This window comes from Scaptodrosophila lebanonensis, unplaced genomic scaffold, assembly GCF_003285725.1.
Source record: "Scaptodrosophila lebanonensis strain 11010-0011.00,11010-0021.00 unplaced genomic scaffold, SlebRS2 tig00001415-arrow-pilon, whole genome shotgun sequence".
Taxonomy (NCBI): domain Eukaryota; kingdom Metazoa; phylum Arthropoda; class Insecta; order Diptera; family Drosophilidae; genus Scaptodrosophila; species Scaptodrosophila lebanonensis.
In genome coordinates this window covers 8600183-8617169 of record NW_022060742.1, presented here as the reverse complement: position 1 = coordinate 8617169, position 16987 = coordinate 8600183, and the positions used below count along the sequence as shown (strand labels likewise).

The 16987-nt window shown below is 40.1% G+C and overlaps 2 protein-coding genes across 2 annotated transcripts in view; one reads left to right on the top strand and one right to left on the bottom strand.

The window, feature by feature from the left end:
• Positions 1-9980: 9980 nt before the first annotated feature.
• Positions 9981-11671, top strand: LOC115632500 (alanine aminotransferase 2-like). Its single transcript, XM_030529678.1, has one exon. The coding sequence runs from the start codon at positions 10053-10055 to the stop codon at positions 11493-11495; it is 1443 nt and encodes a 480-aa protein (XP_030385538.1). The 5' UTR covers positions 9981-10052; the 3' UTR covers positions 11496-11671.
• Positions 11672-15920: 4249 nt separating this feature from the next.
• The window catches only part of LOC115632334 (fringe glycosyltransferase), a 49431-nt gene continuing 48364 nt past the window's right edge, over positions 15921-16987 (bottom strand). Inside the window, exon 7 of the mRNA XM_030529439.1 lies at positions 15921-16773. Coding sequence (XP_030385299.1) covers positions 16538-16773 — 236 coding nt within the window. The 3' untranslated portion in view covers positions 15921-16537. The remainder of the gene's footprint in view (positions 16774-16987) is intronic.

Genomic DNA, 16987 nt, shown 5'->3' with positions numbered 1-16987 from the left:
AATATGTATAGCAAAAGTGTCAGTCTCCAATAAAACTCTAAAGCGAACAGACGCACGGCGGTCCGCGACTATTGTCTTTTACTTTACTCCTACTGAGCCCTTCCCTTTTCAGCGAATATATAATCTATTCAATAGGTTATGGGCCCAGGGCATATAGGCTCATAGGAGAAGTTCAAAGTATTGTGAAATAGTAATCGTTTGGTGACTCAAGAAATATAACATTTAAAAAATGAGTGCGCTATATCAAATAGACAAATTGGAAGAGCATAACTATGACTCATGGAGCATACAGATGCGATCTGTCTTAGTGCACGCGGAATTGTGGAGTGTGGCATCAGGTGCTGAACCTAGTAATACTGAGAGTTCAAGGCCAAAAGATGAAAAGGCATTAGCAATTATAACGCTAAGTGTAAAAGCTTCACAATTGGGCTTCATTAAAAATTGCAACACTTCGTACGAGGCATGGAAAAAGTTAAAGGACGTTCATCAGCCGAGTGGACCTGTACGGAAAGTGTCGCTGTACAAGAAATTGCTAGGCAAACGCATGTTTCAAGGCCAAAGCATTTCAAGTTACATACACGAATTTAACGAAATTCTGGATGGTTTGTGTACAGTTGGCATCGAATTAAATGATGAGTTAAAAACAATCGTGTTGTTGTCAAGCTTGCCCGAACCATACGAAAATTTTGTCGTCGCCATTGAGACGCGTGACAATTTACCGTCATTTGATGTGTTATGTATCAAGCTGATGGAAGAGGGAGAGCGCAGAGGCAATGCAGATGGAGAGAGCGAGAATGCAAGAGCATTTATAGCTACGCAGCAGATCGTCGCGCATTCCAAAGCGAATTCAAAAAGGAATTCAAAAATCGTCGTTTGCTACAACTGCGGCGAAAAAGGGCACTACAAGGCACAGTGCAAGCGTGAGAAAATTCGCGGTGAAGGGAAAAAGCAATCGACAAAGAAAGAGATGGAAAAGCAGAGCAGCTTGTTAAATGCGTTGGACGTTGGAAAGATAGAGAACAACATGTGGTGTCTGGACAGCGGAGCAACAAGCCATATGTGTTGCGATAAGACGTTATTTTCAAAATTTATTGCGCACACTGAAATGATCGGTTTAGCTGACGCTGGTTTCCTGAAGGCCGAAGGCAGAGGAGAGGTGAAGTTACAGACAGAACTTTGTACCTTGGTGTTGTCAGATGTACTGTATGTACCGAAAATGAATGGCAACTTTATGTCCGTCAGCCGGTCAGTGCAAAAGAACAATGTTATACATTTTGGGCCACATTTTGCTAAAGTTATACAAAACGGCGAGTGTATACTGAAAGCGAATAAAGTTGGGAACCTTTATATGTTTCAAGGCAAACAAAATAGGTGTTATTCCGCAACTGAATCAGATGGTACATTGTGGCATAAGCGTTATGGCCATTTAAATTTTACCAGTCTGAAGGAAGTGATCAGCAAAGAGCTAGTGCGTGGTATTGGAAAGGTTTTTTTTCCCAGACAACTTGAATTGCAAAACGTGTATGCTAAGCAAAATACATGTACAGCCATTCCCAAAGGTAAGCACTAACCGTGCCGAAGAGCTGTTGGAACTGGTTCATGCTGATGTATGCGGCCCATTCGACACGAAGTCACTTGCTGGATCCAAATACTTTCTGACCTTCATCGATGACAAGTCCAGGCGTATATTTGTTTATTTTTTGCGGAAGAAAGATGAAGTGTTCAGTAAGTTCGTCGAATTTAAAAACTTGGTTGAACGGCAAACAGATAAAAAGCTCAAATGTATTCGAACCGACAATGGAGGCGAGTTTGTCAACACAACATTCAACGGTTTCCTGAAACACCATGGTATTGCAAGGCAATTGACCGTGGCTTATACTCCGCAGCAGAACGGCGTGGCGGAAAGAGCAAACCGGACATTAACGGAGATGTCCAGATGCTTATTGGTGCAGTCGGGCCTAGGCGAGTCTTTGTGGGCCGAAGCAGTCAACACAGCAGTATACATAAGAAACAGATCACCTACCAGTGCACTGAACAACCTGACTCCAATGGAAGCGTGGACAGGTAAGAAACCCTGTGTTAGCCATCTAAAAGTTTTTGGTTCCATTGCAGTTGCACTTGCAAAGGGTCCCCGTAAAGGCAAATTCAAACCCAAAGGGCATGAGTACCGTATGGTTGGGTATTCGGTAGCAGCCAAAGGCTATCGGTTATACGACCCAGAGACGAGGACGATTGTCGAAAAACGAGACATTCTATTTGATGAGCGTTGTGGTGGTCATACCAATGAAGATACCGTTACGGTAGATTTTCCTGCATGCGAGGTTCAAGAGCATGTCACTCACACGGATGGTGACAGAAGCATCGACGACGATGACAGTGAGCACAGTTCTGACGACAGCAGCTCCAACGCATATGAGAGTGCAGTCGAAAAAGAAGACTCTGACGAGGATACTGTGAAGATTGGGCCAGGCCGGCCTAAAATTGTTCGAAATGGTAAACCTGGTCGTCCAAGAAAGCAATACAATGTGCTTGGAGCATTGGTTGCTAGTGACGTAATGGTTCCGACATCCTATGATCAGGCCGTTGGTAGCACACATGCAGTATTCTGGCAAGAGGCGATGCAAAAGGAATATCAGGCACTACAATCAAACGAAACCTGGCAGATGGCTGATTTACCAAAAGATCAGCGAGCAGTTGGTTGCAAGTGGGTATACAGCCTGAAACGTGACTCTGATGGAAAAGTCGAACGTTTCAAGGCACGACTCGTTGCTAAAGGGTGCTCCCAGAAGTATGGCGTGAACTATGTAGAGACGTTCTCACCCGTTTGCAGATTGGAAACCGTGCGGTTTATTTTGGCGTTAGCAGCGGAATTGAAGCTGTACCTTCACCAGATAGATGTGTGTACCGCCTATTTGAATAGCGACCTGCATGAAACTGTTTATATGAAGCAGCCACAGGGATACACAGATCCCAATAATCCAAGTAAGGCTTTATTGCTTAAAAAGGCAATATATGGATTGAAGCAGTCGGGGCGCGAGTGGAACTCCAAGCTCGATTGTGTACTACAAGGCATAGATTTTGTAGCATGTGAAAATGAACCGTGTCTTTACAAAAGGAACGGAAGAGGTGACTTATCATTAATCCTTGTTTATGTTGATGATATAATTATAGCATGCCGATCAAAAGAGGACTTGGCCAACATCAAGTCAGCCATTACAACATCGTTTGAATGTGTTGACAAGGGAGAGCTGCATTTGTTCCTTGGCATGGAAGTGCAGCGCGACGGTGAGCTTGGCGAAATTTCGCTAAGCAATTCGCAATACATCAAAGACATATTGCGTGAACATGGATGCGAGACCTGTAGACCTACAGCGACCCCACTGGATGCTGGTTTCCAAGTGATATGTACCAGCGAGCATTGTCAAAAGGTTGACATTGCATCCTACCAGTCTTCAATTGGCGAGTTAATGTGGCTGGCGCTTACAACAAGGCCAGACATATTGCATTCCGTTGCCAAGTTAGCTCAACGGAATCAAGATCCGCATGCAGAGCACCTAGTGGGTGTAAAACATGTGCTTCGATACCTGGCGTCAACTGTGGACCTGAAGTTGCACTACAAAGAGTGTGGACAACCCCTTACCGGCTATGTGGATGCAGACTGGGGTGGCGACCGCATCGATCGCAAGTCGTATACTGGCTATGTATACTACTTGGCTGGAGGACCCATATCCTGGCGATCTGAAAAGCAACGCAGCGTGGCACTTAGCAGCACGGAGGCGGAGTATATGGCTCTTTCAACTGCGTGTAAGGAGGCCATATACCTACGGCGTCTTATAGTGGAGATTGGCTGCGGTGACTCGAGTACTCCAACTATTCTTCATGGCGATAATTTAAGTGCTCAACAATTAGCTAAGAATCCTGTACACCATGAAAGAACAAAGCATATTGATATTAGATATCATTTTGCAAGACAGGTTGTAAACGAAGAACAAATTGTTTTACAGTATACATCAACCAATGAAATGATAGCTGATATTTTAACGAAAAATCTCCCTAAAGCGAAGCATGTTCATTTTACAAAGCTGTTAAATTTGATTTGAAAATTTTTGTAAAACATGTTTGCATTGAGGAAGGGTGTTGAAAATCAATACAAACATAAGTACCAATGCACGCATGTTAATATAAGCAGATAATAATCTTATGTTATCTACAAGTTATCTGTCACTGTTGCATACGAATGTAAGCATAAAGAATATGTATAGCAAAAGTGTCAGTCTCCAATAAAACTCTAAAGCGAACAGACGCACGGCGGTCCGCGACTATTGTCTTTTACTTTACTCCTACTGAGCCCTTCCCTTTTCAGCGAATATATAATCTATTCAATAACATTTTGATGAATGATAAATGTATATTGAAGCAACACATTTTTTGATAATGTTGATAAATAAACTAAGGAGTTGCCTGCAACATTTTTGTCTGAATATTAAAAACTGCATCATATTAAAAAAATATTTTATTTTATTTATTTATTTATTTATATACAGCTTACAGGTATTTAAAATTACAGATAAGCTATGGTGGTCTAAGCTAAAAATAATATGATTTATTATAATGAATTAGTTGATGGGTAATGGGTGCATATTAACAAAATAAATTATGCTTAAGATATAGAATGATTAACTTTTTTATATTACAAACTTGTTTTTGTTTTCTTTCTTAATTCATTCTGATAAATAGGGCTTGTGATTAACACATTTTCAGAAAATAAAATTTTTTTTTCTTATACTACTTGCATACTAACAATAATTTCATTTCATTTCAAATATTAAATGTAATAATGTAATGTAATGTAATTTTTCATTCTTTATATGCATTTGTGATAAGTAGAACATCTAAGAAGCTTTCCAACCCATTTAGAATTTAGTCCTGAGTAATCCCAAATATAATTCTAATCCATTAATATCACTCTTAAAGCCCCAAAGTACTTTCGGCAAGCGTATAGAAACGTCGACAGTCAAGTGAGATTCAGTTTGTTCTTCGTTTTTAAGTAGGCGTGTGGCAGTTAGTGGAGTACCTTTGAAAACTTTGGCCTGGTGGCGTATGTTTATTGAAATGATTTGGACTTTCTGCTGGAGCTTCAGTCGCACGACTAGAATTAGAACGGCCTCCCACGTGACCCAAGCTATGCGCCGAAAGAGTCTTCTACTTAAATTCTGGTGGTCATCACGCACTGCTACTTGACGCCTTTGGACCCATAGAGAGATGGAAACAGGCAGATAGTCAGCGCTACTGCATTTTGTGATTCCTTGGGTTGATTTCCAGAGAAACATGAAAACGGCAAATGAATTACAACAGCCCAAAATGACTGACTAACTACACTTAAGATGGGCCCAACAAATGCTGAGCACTGATAAGGAAATAAAGAAATAATAAAAATGAAATTAAAAGAGGAGAAAACTTCAAAGGTAGTAAAGCAAGTGGCGACACTCGCCGCTCGCTTTAAGAAGTACAACATTTCAGGGCAACATAAACAACAATAAGTCAGAAACATAAAACACTGAAGAGTGGCAGACATTTCCACTTTTACACTGCTAGAAAAATGTGTGCCTAATTCAAAAGATTTATCTATATATTAGAATAAAAAGAACAAGAGGAATGCTCTGTAATTCTCTTCCAAGTGAATTCCACCCGAATTATGATTACAAATTCATTAAAAATGAAATACGCATACGAATCTTTAAATAATATGGTTTTTTAAAAAGTCACTAAACACTGATTTTTTGAGCACCTGATTTAAGATTATATTGCAAACAAAAAAAATTGTCGGATTTGAAAGAAGTTTGATCGACATCAAAGATTAAAATATTAAATAAATATTAAAAGAAGAACAATACTATTTGCTAAAATGTCAATACAGTAAACAATCGTTGTTAGGGAATAAATATCTTATTTTGTTTTATAATGGTTGCTATTTCTGTGAAGAGACATACAAATTAAAAGAACATTAGCAATTTTTACTCTAAATATTTGTAAAAAGTTCCGGCTTTTATGTGCACTAAAAGTATTTTTTATGAGATATACGTAGTCTATTATGTAAACTCTACAAGGACGGTCTATCATACCAAAAACTAGCCGATACATTGAATTTCCAGAGAATGTTGCAAAGAAATGGGAGAAAATGCCGAAAATTATCAAATAAAGTAGTTTGCTTAGAAATTAAGTATTCAAAATTAATATTTGGTCTAACAAATTGTGTTTCGGGCAATACTTTTGATTGTTTGATTGTGATTGATCGCCACTGTTTCTTCCTGTGTATTGTGACCAGTCCCAGTCCCTCAGTCAGTCCATCAGTCAGCTCGTCATTCAATTTGAGGCTTATGTATGTATGTACATACGTGTATGTAGAATATAACAAAGTCATGTAAATTTGAAGCGCAAACAATTGAGGCGACGATGGCAAGCAGCTTGCGAGAGTTGTTCAGAGAATCAACAGCAACAAAAACAACAGCAACAACAACAGTAATAAGAAGGAGAACGCCTGGCGCTGAAGGTGTGTTGGGTATGCGGCTGCTTGAAGTGTGCGTGGCAGCACAACAACAATTACAACAACAGCAATAACAGCAACAATCTGAGCAACAACGGCAACGCCTGATTAATTTCAACTGATAAGCGCGTCATTTGCTTTTGTTGTGGGTTGTTGCTGTTAGCTGTTTTACGTTGTTGCTGTTATCTTTGTTGTTGTTGCTGCTGCTGCTAGCTGTGTAGGCTGCTTGGAACGTCGCAGTCGCGCATGCGCAAACATTTTTCAGGTCATACGCCGCACATTTTTATCTTTATAGCATTTTAGTGAAACATGCGCACATTGCTGATGTTGCTGCTGATGTTGTTGTTGTTTGTCTTTCAGTTGTTGTTGTTGTTGTTGTTGTTGTTGTTGTTGCAACCTCGTCAACATCAACACGCTTCGGGCCACGTTCAAAAACAATTACCCCACAAAGCGGCGAGCATGTGCCACTCCACAGATAAAAATCGTTCGGCTACGCAACGGCGGCTTTGACAACAGCCACACCCCCTCCCCTCTCTCCCCTGCCCTTTTCGCTTTCCCCAAGCAGAAATATTTACAACCTGATACTAGTCGCTGATTGCGCGCAAATTCAGCGTAAATTTGTGAAGCCACAATCTCGGCTGGGGGTTGCAACTAAAAGGTTTTTTTTAAGACTCGCTGATGAGCTCCTAATAAAGTTGTAAATGGGTTTGTATCTTGCAAGTGTTGGCGTTGTCGTTGGCGTTGGAGTTTCTATCCAGAGCAACAGTCTGTAAAACAGGCCAAATTACCGTTACAAATGTTTTGCAATTAAAGCAGATAGACCAGAAGGAATGAGGAAAAAAATGAAGAAAAGAAGAAACGCTACTAATAGTTTGCACGTCCGGCAGTTGCAGTTCCAGTTGCAGCTGCAGCTGCGCAGTTGCCGATCAGCAGCGAATAATTTAGCGCAGATCGCCCATAAAGAAGAACTGTAGCCGTGCTCTAAGTTATGAGCCCCAGCAGATAGCCTAGTGGAGTTCATCTCGAGCTCCTGCTGCACATGTGCAATTACAATGCCTGGCACCGTACAGTGAACAGTCGATGGGAGACATTTCCAAAATATACACTTTTTCAATTCGCTATCATTTAATTGTTTCAAAATTATTTAAAAGAATTGATACATGTTTCTTGTTTCTAAATGCAATGCAATTCTAAATAATATATATCAGATACTTAGAGCATAGAACCACTTAAAACCTACTTGGAAATTCCAATTGGCTTTAGTTTTTTATACCCTGTTCCCTTAGGGTAAAACAATATATTATGTTTGTGTGCCTGTCATGTGATTCTGTTCATATAGCAGACGGGCATATAAACATATATGTACATATATACGTACAAGTATGTACATAATGTACGTTACTCATCATATTTTTGCGGCTTATCATGAGATGCGTTTATTTTCGTTGTGCTAAGAACATTAGTGTCCCACTAACAAGCGTATAAAAAACTATGTGGTCTACAATTGAAAAAGATTATAAAAAACGGTAAGCACGCGCTTTTAAAATTTATGACGGTATAAACAAAAAAAGCAACAGTGTGAAAGCCGTCGCCGAGCATTAATTTATTTAAATTAAAAAAACAATGAGTCGTCGACAACATGAAAATAAACCATTTTTATTAGCGGTACAGAATTGAAAAATGATCAATAATTTCAAAAGAAGAATTAGGAACTTTTCCTTGAAAAGTTTAATATTTTTCAGAATTTTTTGGAAAAAACTTAGGAATTTGTGTGTAAACTTTCGTTGAAGAATTGGTTTACACATACATATATATGTATTATGCAAGTAATTGTGTTTTCACACGGTTTTTATACTCTGTACATGAAATGTACAAGAGTATATTAGGTTTGCGGGAGCTGAAAAATGTAACAGGCAGAAGGAGGCGTGGCAGACCCCACAAAGTATATATATTCTTGATCAGCATGACGAGACGAGTCGATCTAGCCCTGTCTGTCTGTCTGTCCGTCTGTCCGTCCGTATGAACACCTGGATCTCAGAGACTATAAGAGATAGAGACACCAAATTTTGCACAAAGATGCGTTATGTGTGTATTCTATACGAGTTTGTTTTATTTTTTTGATTTTCCCCCCCACTTCCCCCCTATGGGGGTTTTCCCGATTTTCCATTCGTATAATCGCCTATATCTCGGAGACTATAAGACCTAGGAACACCAAATTTTAGTCCCAGATGCCTTATGTGAATACGCAGAAAATGTATATTTTGGAATTCCCCTCTCTCCCCCCTCTACCCCGCAAATCGTAACTCCCGTAATTCTTGGAATTTCGAACTAAAATTTTGGAAATACCCCCAGTTGGTTATTATGTGTCCGTATGCCAAATTCATTATGATAGACCGATTTAACAAGAAGTTATAGCCATAAATATATTTGCTGATGCAGCGCTGCTGCAGCGCTGCTCAAGCGCTGCCCGCGGCTGTTGTTGATGTTGCTGTTTGGTTGACTGCGAAAATGCTTACACAGACACGAATAGATGCGCATAGGCATACATACACTCACACAGACGCAATTGCTATGTAAATGTGCAATTATACACCCTTTACGTGAGTTCGAATACCGAGAGAGGTAAAATCGATCAAATTTTTTTTTTTATTTTCTTAATTTTTTTATTTTCTATAATTATTGTACACATATGTACAGAGTATTTCAAAGTCGGGACACCCGACTTTAGCTTTTTTACTTGTTTTTAACACGGTTTGAAATTTAAAAATGTTATATATCGTTACACGACTTTATTCCATTTAGCACGATTCATTTTGCACGCTTTTTCGTACACGATTTTTTAGGAACGAATCTACCGTGTAAAAACAGAAATAGGTGTAATGTTTTAATAAGAATGAAGAAATATAAAACAAATATAAATAATTTCACATACCACCCACCCTGCCAAGCTACATATATCATCGCTGTTTTTGTTTTTTTCATTTCAAATCTTTAATACCATAGTGACAGCACTAATGCACATGTAAGACTCTGATAACTACCATACTGGCATTAATGGGTTTTATGGGAACAACAAGTAATTAAAATTAGTAGTATGGTACATATGAAGTAACATGAAAATATGTACATAAAGAGCATAACATGAAAGTACATATAGAGGAGAACAATAACAGTATTATTATTTACAATATACTATATTAGAGTAGTCTTCGTTATCATCGCATTTATGTTTACTTATAGCGTGACTCTCAACAAGTTCTTTGTTTTCTAATACGCTAAAAACAACATATTATTACACACAATTAAACTAAGCTAATATAATAATAATATACTAAAAAGTCAGTGACACCTCATTTAGCAGCACAACAATCATGTTAAATAGTGCATATCAGCAGTAGAAGCAGTTAAAGGTGCTGTCAGTCGATCTGAGGCCATGAACGTAGAAGCAACCCGTCTAGTGTGAGCATCAGACAAACCCTCTGTTATATCGCCGAAATCTGAAAACAAAATGCCTCCAAGATGTTTGCAACTGGCGAACATCAATCCCAACTTCATAAACATGGAGTATGCTGTGCGTGGACCGCTGGATATACGCGCTGGCGAGATTGAGAAGGAGCTGGAGAGGGGCGTAAAGATGCCGTTCGATCAGGTAATACGCGTCAATATCGGCGATTGTCATGCCATGGGACAGCAGCCCGTCACCTTCTTGCGTCAGCTGCTGACATTGACATTCGAGCCACGCTTGCTCTACTCACCGGACTATCCGGAGGATGTTAAGAAACGTGCGCGCCTCATATTGGACAACTGTCAAGGTCATTCGGTGGGTTCGTACACAGACTCGGCCGGTCTGGAGGTGGTGCGGCGTCAAGTGGCCGCCTTTATTGAGCGACGCGATGGGGGTGTGCCCAGCGATTGGCAGAATATCTACTTGACCGGTGGTTCCTCACCAGGCATCAAGAGCATCGTTTCGCTCATACATTGCCAGTTGGATGGGAAGACGCCCGGTGTGATGGTTCCAATACCTCAATACCCATTGTACTCTGGCGCCATTACGGAGTATGGAATGGTTAAGGTGGACTACTACCTGGAGGAGGAGACGGGCTGGAGTCTAAATCGCAAGGAGCTCCAGCGTTCCTTTGACGAATGCCAACAGCATTGCAATCCACGCGCCCTGGTGGTCATCAATCCGGGCAACCCCACCGGCCAGGTGCTGACCCGCGACAACATCGTCGAGATCATTAAGTTCGCCCACGACAATCAGTTGTTGCTGCTCGCCGACGAGGTCTATCAGGATAATGTGTACGACAAGAACTCAAAGTTTTATTCATTCAAGAAGGTCATGCATGAGATGGGCGAGCCCTACAGCAGTCAGGAGCTGGTGAGCTTCCACTCCACATCCAAGGGATATCTAGGAGAGTGCGGCATACGTGGTGGATACATGGAAGTTATGAATCTGTGCCCCAAGGTTAAGGCCATGCTCACCAAGTCCATCACAGCGGCTTTGTGCAGCACCACGGCTGGTCAGGTGGCAGTCAGCGCCTTGGTTAACCCCCCACAGCCCGGCGAACCGTCCTACGAGCGCTTCATTAGCGAAAATAATGCCACGTTGGCCGCTTTAAAGGAGCGTGCCGAGCTAGTTTACAACGCACTCAGCGGCTTCGAAGGGTACAAGGTGAATCCGATACAGGGCGCCATGTACGTGTTCCCCCAAATCGAGATACCGCCCAAGGCCATTGCTGCGGCCAAGGCCAAGAACATGGATCCAGATGTTTTCTATGCCTCCGAACTGTTGGAAACGAGTGGCATTTGCATTGTACCCGGTAGTGGGTTTGGTCAAAAACCAGGCACCTATCACTTCCGGAGCACGATTCTGCCACAGACAGACAAACTTAAGCTGATGATGGAGAAATTCCGGGTGTTCCATGCGGAGTTTATGAAGAAGTACAAGTAAATGACTGAGTCCTGGAGAACTGATTGTTTTGATGCCCTACCAAGCATTATCTGCTATACTATATTTTATTTTATTTAGTAAATCAACAAATAGTGCTGTCGATACATATACAAAAACTATGATTTATATTATAATGTGTTGCTATTTGTGAAATTATATGTACTCGCACTTTCTAATAGTTATACCTTTGTAAGGAGCTGGAGCTCTGCAGGCAGTGTGCTTGGCCGGCTGCTCTACTCGCAATATATTGCTACCCAGACAAAATGAAGACCATATGGAGGAACCCTTTGCGGTTATTTATAGCTCAAAAATCCACATAGAAACAGCAGATGAACTACAGGGTTATTTAGATACACTTGGAGCTTGGTCAACCCTATGAAGACGTCCAACCCCTACTTCATCTTGCACGCCTAGTATGTAGATAACCTTGTATCAGCCAACGCAAGCTAAATACCTAGGCATCACCCTGACAACTACGCCTAAAATACATGGCCAAAGAATGCAACAATTTCGAGGGATAATTAATAGAATTGGCATATGCCTCCTAGAGCCAAAAGAGCTACTGTATATCACCGATAGGGCTTTACGGTATACAGATTTGAGGGATCGCCGCAAAATCTAGTTGCAAATAACTGCCCCTGGCACTTGCGCGGCTCGATCGCTTCCCCAGACCTAAACCTTTTCAACGTGGTACAGCGGATTGGAAGGCACACAAGCAGATACAACGGGATACGACTACTACCTGCCAGGCCTTTCCAAAGACTGAAAGATAACCATAAGCCGCCACTTGCTCATTAATCCTCTCGCAGAAATGCTCAACGTTTGGTTACTTTGAAACTGCCAACTTGAATTGTTAAGGTGTTACAAATAACCTCAGAATGTTATAAATACTTGCAAGCCTAATCGGTGTAGACTTATCGTTCTATCACATGATGCTAAAAAGAAAGTGCACTCTTTCGAGTGTTGACTGTATAGACGTATTAATAGTCGTATTCATCTGCCTGCTTAGAGGCCGGCAAGCCAGTTGCTTTGGTCATCATTTCACCTGCTGTTGATGCTGCCCTCATGCTCCTGCCTTCTGGCTCCTCAGATGTTGCGCATGCGCAGTCAACGCCCGGTCGTTTGCTAAATGCTCCAGCGCATAAATTCTATAACGCTTGGGTGTTGGGGTTGTGTTGGTGCTGAAACTGCCGCTCTAATTTATAGTTGCCCGACTCGTTCGCTGACTGGTTAGTTGGCTCAGTTGTTGGTTGGCTTGTTGGCCTGTTAAGTGATGGCCAACAGTAGTTGTCATGTGGTGCAAATTGCTTGGAGGTTGCCAAAGAAGAGGCAGAGTTGTTGCCTTTTTGGTGGCAAAAGCATTTCACATGCGACCAAAATTGAATGCAAAACCGTTTGCTGTGACAAGCCAAAAGTACAACACAAAGGCATGCATGCAGCGATAAATATCTGGCGGATACTTTTGCGCACGCATTGATGCAACGCAAGTCAATGGCTTGCTGGCGGCCTGACCGCATGCCGCTGTGCATCTACAAGATACTTTGCGTTTTTATCGCTTGATCACAGCTCGCTGTACTGCCAGCCCTGCCGTTGTATGGATATATATACATTATATAGTAGTATGTATGTAATTTACGCCTTAGGAGTTCGTTCCTCGCCTCCTTGATGGGCTGTAAAATGTTGCCTCACTTCCTTTGGTCAAGCAGTCATAACTAGAACTTGTCTTTTATGATTTCAGGCGTAGTTCTAATGCCTTGAAAATACAAAAAAAAAATAGCTGTCTGTAAAAATAAGATAAATTTTATTGGGTTGTAATCCTTGGAGAAAAAATAACAGCTTTCCAATTTCAATTAAAATGCTGATTTAGCATAAAAATCAACAACTCTTCCGCTATCCTCCTCTTTAATAACCATGCCCCTTCCTCTTTTTTTTGGTCTAATGAGTTGAGGAATCCAACCGCAATTTAAATCGACCTTAATAATCGACACCACACACACAAAAGATGTGAACACGTTGTTAACTTCATTTTTGTAGGCGGCGTCAAAGTGAAAAATGTTGCGGCGCTTTTGTTATTGCCACTGGTTTTTATGTTTATGGCCGAACGCTACCTGCCACATATTCTTTGTGGTTGCCACGCATCGAAATTGTGGCAACGACTACTGAAGGTTCCTGCTCTTTTCGTCTACTTCTTTCACTTGAATGATGAATGAAAGTTTTCAAATGCAATGAATAAAATGAAAATTAATGAAATATTGAGTAAAGATGAAAAGTTGAAAGGTTAAAGGGTCACAGGATGTGGCCCGGCAGCTGCTACAAGTTGGGGCAATTGAGAGTCGCGACTTCGGTTCATTAAATCGAAATTGGTAACATATGCAGAAGCAACAGATTATCAGCGACTCGTCGGACTCGCGACTGACTTTTAAAATATGATAATTAATTCATTATCGATGCTCGGGGCCTCAAGACAGGCGCTGCCAGGCGCTGACAAGGATTTCGCTTGCAATTAAAAAGAACAAGACACAAAAATTGCATGCAGGCCACAGCATGGCCAAGAAAGCAGCCAGCCAGCCAGCCAGCGAGCCAGCCATCCAACAATCTGGCCAGCGAGACAGGCAGCTGGGCAGGCAGGCAGGCAGGCACTCAGTCAGCTTTCATTCATTAAAGCGCGCCCCTCGCTAAGCCTGAGACTAAAAACTGATTATCTCCATAAGCGCCTAAAAATCGCAGCCACCAGCTACAGCAGCAGTGGCAGCAGCAAAAAATAATTGCCCAGAACTGTTTAACATATCAGAAGAACGAGCCAAGTTAAGGAGTGAGTCAAGAGTGAGTATTTTTTTCGCTTTTTTTTCAAAATTTGCAACATGTCATTGGGCTACATCGTGAGGCACTGAGGCACCCTCAGCTGGCCGTTGTCTGTGCACCTTCCTGTTGCAAACACTCACACACACACACTCACGTCTGTGTGATTTTGACTGCGCAGGACATGGACATGGACATGGACGTGGACATGTCAATGTCTGGTGCATGCCTCCGCCCGTTTGTGCTGTTGTTTTCCCTGTTGTCGTTGCTGTTGTAGTTGCTGCTGTTGTTGTTGTTGTTGGAGCCAACACTCAACTGATCTTTTAGCGTTAATTAACAACGAATTTTCGAAATGCAAAATACATGCAAAAAATGGTAAAAACCGTGTAGATAACGAAGCAGAAATGTGTTTGTGACAGAAAGCGCCAACCGATAGAGTAAATATTTAATTGAAATCGGAAACTATTATACAAATAAAATAGCATGCATCCAGTGGCAACAATGCATCAGATAGACAAATTGAGTAGCGCAGAGAAAGGCCAAATTTATAATTAGTATAAGACATTGCAACAATCTGGTCTAGAAATAATGAAATGAAAAATATTGTTATACCGTTCACATATCCATCCTTGATGGTTGCACCAATTAGCTGCACCAATTGAGAAGCGCAGATATATGTACAAGTTACCGCTATTATTAGACATTTCAAAAGTCTGGTCTAGAAATAATTAAATGCTAAATATTGTTATACTGCCCACATATTTCTGGTGGGTTCGCATTGTTTTCATATCTATATGCCCAATATCAGCAGATCTAGTCAGATGAATCCAAAATAACAAAATATCTAAGCCTCACCTTCAAAGCCAGTAATCCCATAGACTAACTAACACAACTAATTCTGTGTTTATACGGTAGATTGGTTCCAGAAAAAGTCGTATAAAAAAACCGTGTTAAAAAATACATTGATCATATGTTATTGTAAATCTTGCTCGATGGAATAATGTCGTGTAACCATATATACAATTTTTAATTTTCAAACCGTGTGCAAAAATACCGTGTAAAAAAAGAATTATGAGAATACAATTTAGTACAAACAAAAATATCTAAATCTATTTTAAATTGCTTAACTAAAATAGCCACATCAAATATTTCATAATGTGTAGCCATGGAATATTCTTTTCAGTCCAAATCATTTAATTTTAAGCAAGTTATATGATAGTGTACCAATTCAATATCAGAACATATACAAATCATATGAAATCTGTTTTATTTTCCTGAAAGAAAGCATCAAATCGTAATGAACAGAAAACCATGCAGAAATAAGTTGCATTTCTGGAAAAGAAAAATCATTGAATATATTTTGAAAAACATATTGTTGCATAAGCAACAAAATCATTTTTTATCGTACTTTTTACTGAAGTACAACTATTATATCTTTTTGCTATTAAATTGATCACAATGATATGTCTAAGATTGAAAAATACACGATATAAAATACTATCGCATTTTCATGTCATATTTTCTGTTCGCGTTGTTCAATTTGTTTCAAATTCACAGTTGAATCCATCTTGAGAATCGCCGAGAAAGGCGCGCCCTTAATTAAGATTAATAAAAACACATATGTTGTTTTATTTTTATTATTTAATATATTTTTATTTACGCAATCTAAAATATAACAAAATCGTTTAAACATTTCTTAAAACTCATTAAATTCATGTGTCTTTAATGTATATATATATACACAGTAGTACAAAAAGTATATCTAAGTATTAGACTGCTTTACAGTTTCTGCTTAAATATACAAGGAAGAACTATGAACCGCTAATAGACGACCAAGTAGTCTCACAAATTGCTAATCGCTAAAGACATCATGTACAGCAACTTAAATTAGACTAGACAATTAAATTAGCTACACATACTTGTTTGGAAGAATTTAAAGGAAGCACTTGCAAGACATTGAAATTGCAAAACTTAACTATACAGAAGTGTTTCATTTTTATCTCTTTTTTTTTTTGGAAGGCAAGTTCATTTCATTTCTTAAGGCTGATATCGCTAAACATTTTAGGAAGCACAACTTTTAGTAAGCCTATGTACAAAGAACCTTCGGATGCACTTAAATGTTAAATCACAGTAGCGAGATTTGATTTTTTAAAATTTAAATTGGTTTTCGACGCGCGTTACCAAAATTAGTTCAGAACTAATTTCCGACAAGCGTTCTACGGCCATGCCCGTTAGGAGCCTCATCATCTGGGCGGACAGAAGCTGAAGTAGGGAAAGAGTTGGCAGTGTAGCGAGTAGAAGCGCTTGGGATCGGTCTTGAGATCGAAGCCATCCACCTTGATGACATTCCACTGGTTCTTCATATGCGCGTAGCTAAAGGATACCTGATCCTGGAATGTATCCGAGCGTATGAACTCCATGGGCTCCAAATGCGAATGGAAATTATCGACTACGGTTAAGGGGACCTTCAACAGATGCTCTGTGGATTGAGAAGCAGAGAAACAAAATTAGCTTAAAATATACAATTTTAAAGGCATTGTAAGACAATCAATGAGTGAATTGGGCAGCGATCCATCTTTTATCTTTTAATATGAAAACAAATATTTTTAAAAAGAAATGCTTGCTCAAAATATAGAAATTATGTGATATTCCGGCTGCGACTGACATATAGACGGAAAAGCTAAAGAAAGCAG

Coding starts and splice junctions, on each gene's coding strand:
- LOC115632500 (XM_030529678.1), top strand. CDS start 10,053: ATGCCTCCAAGATGTTTGCAACTGGCGAACATCAATCCCAACTTCATA.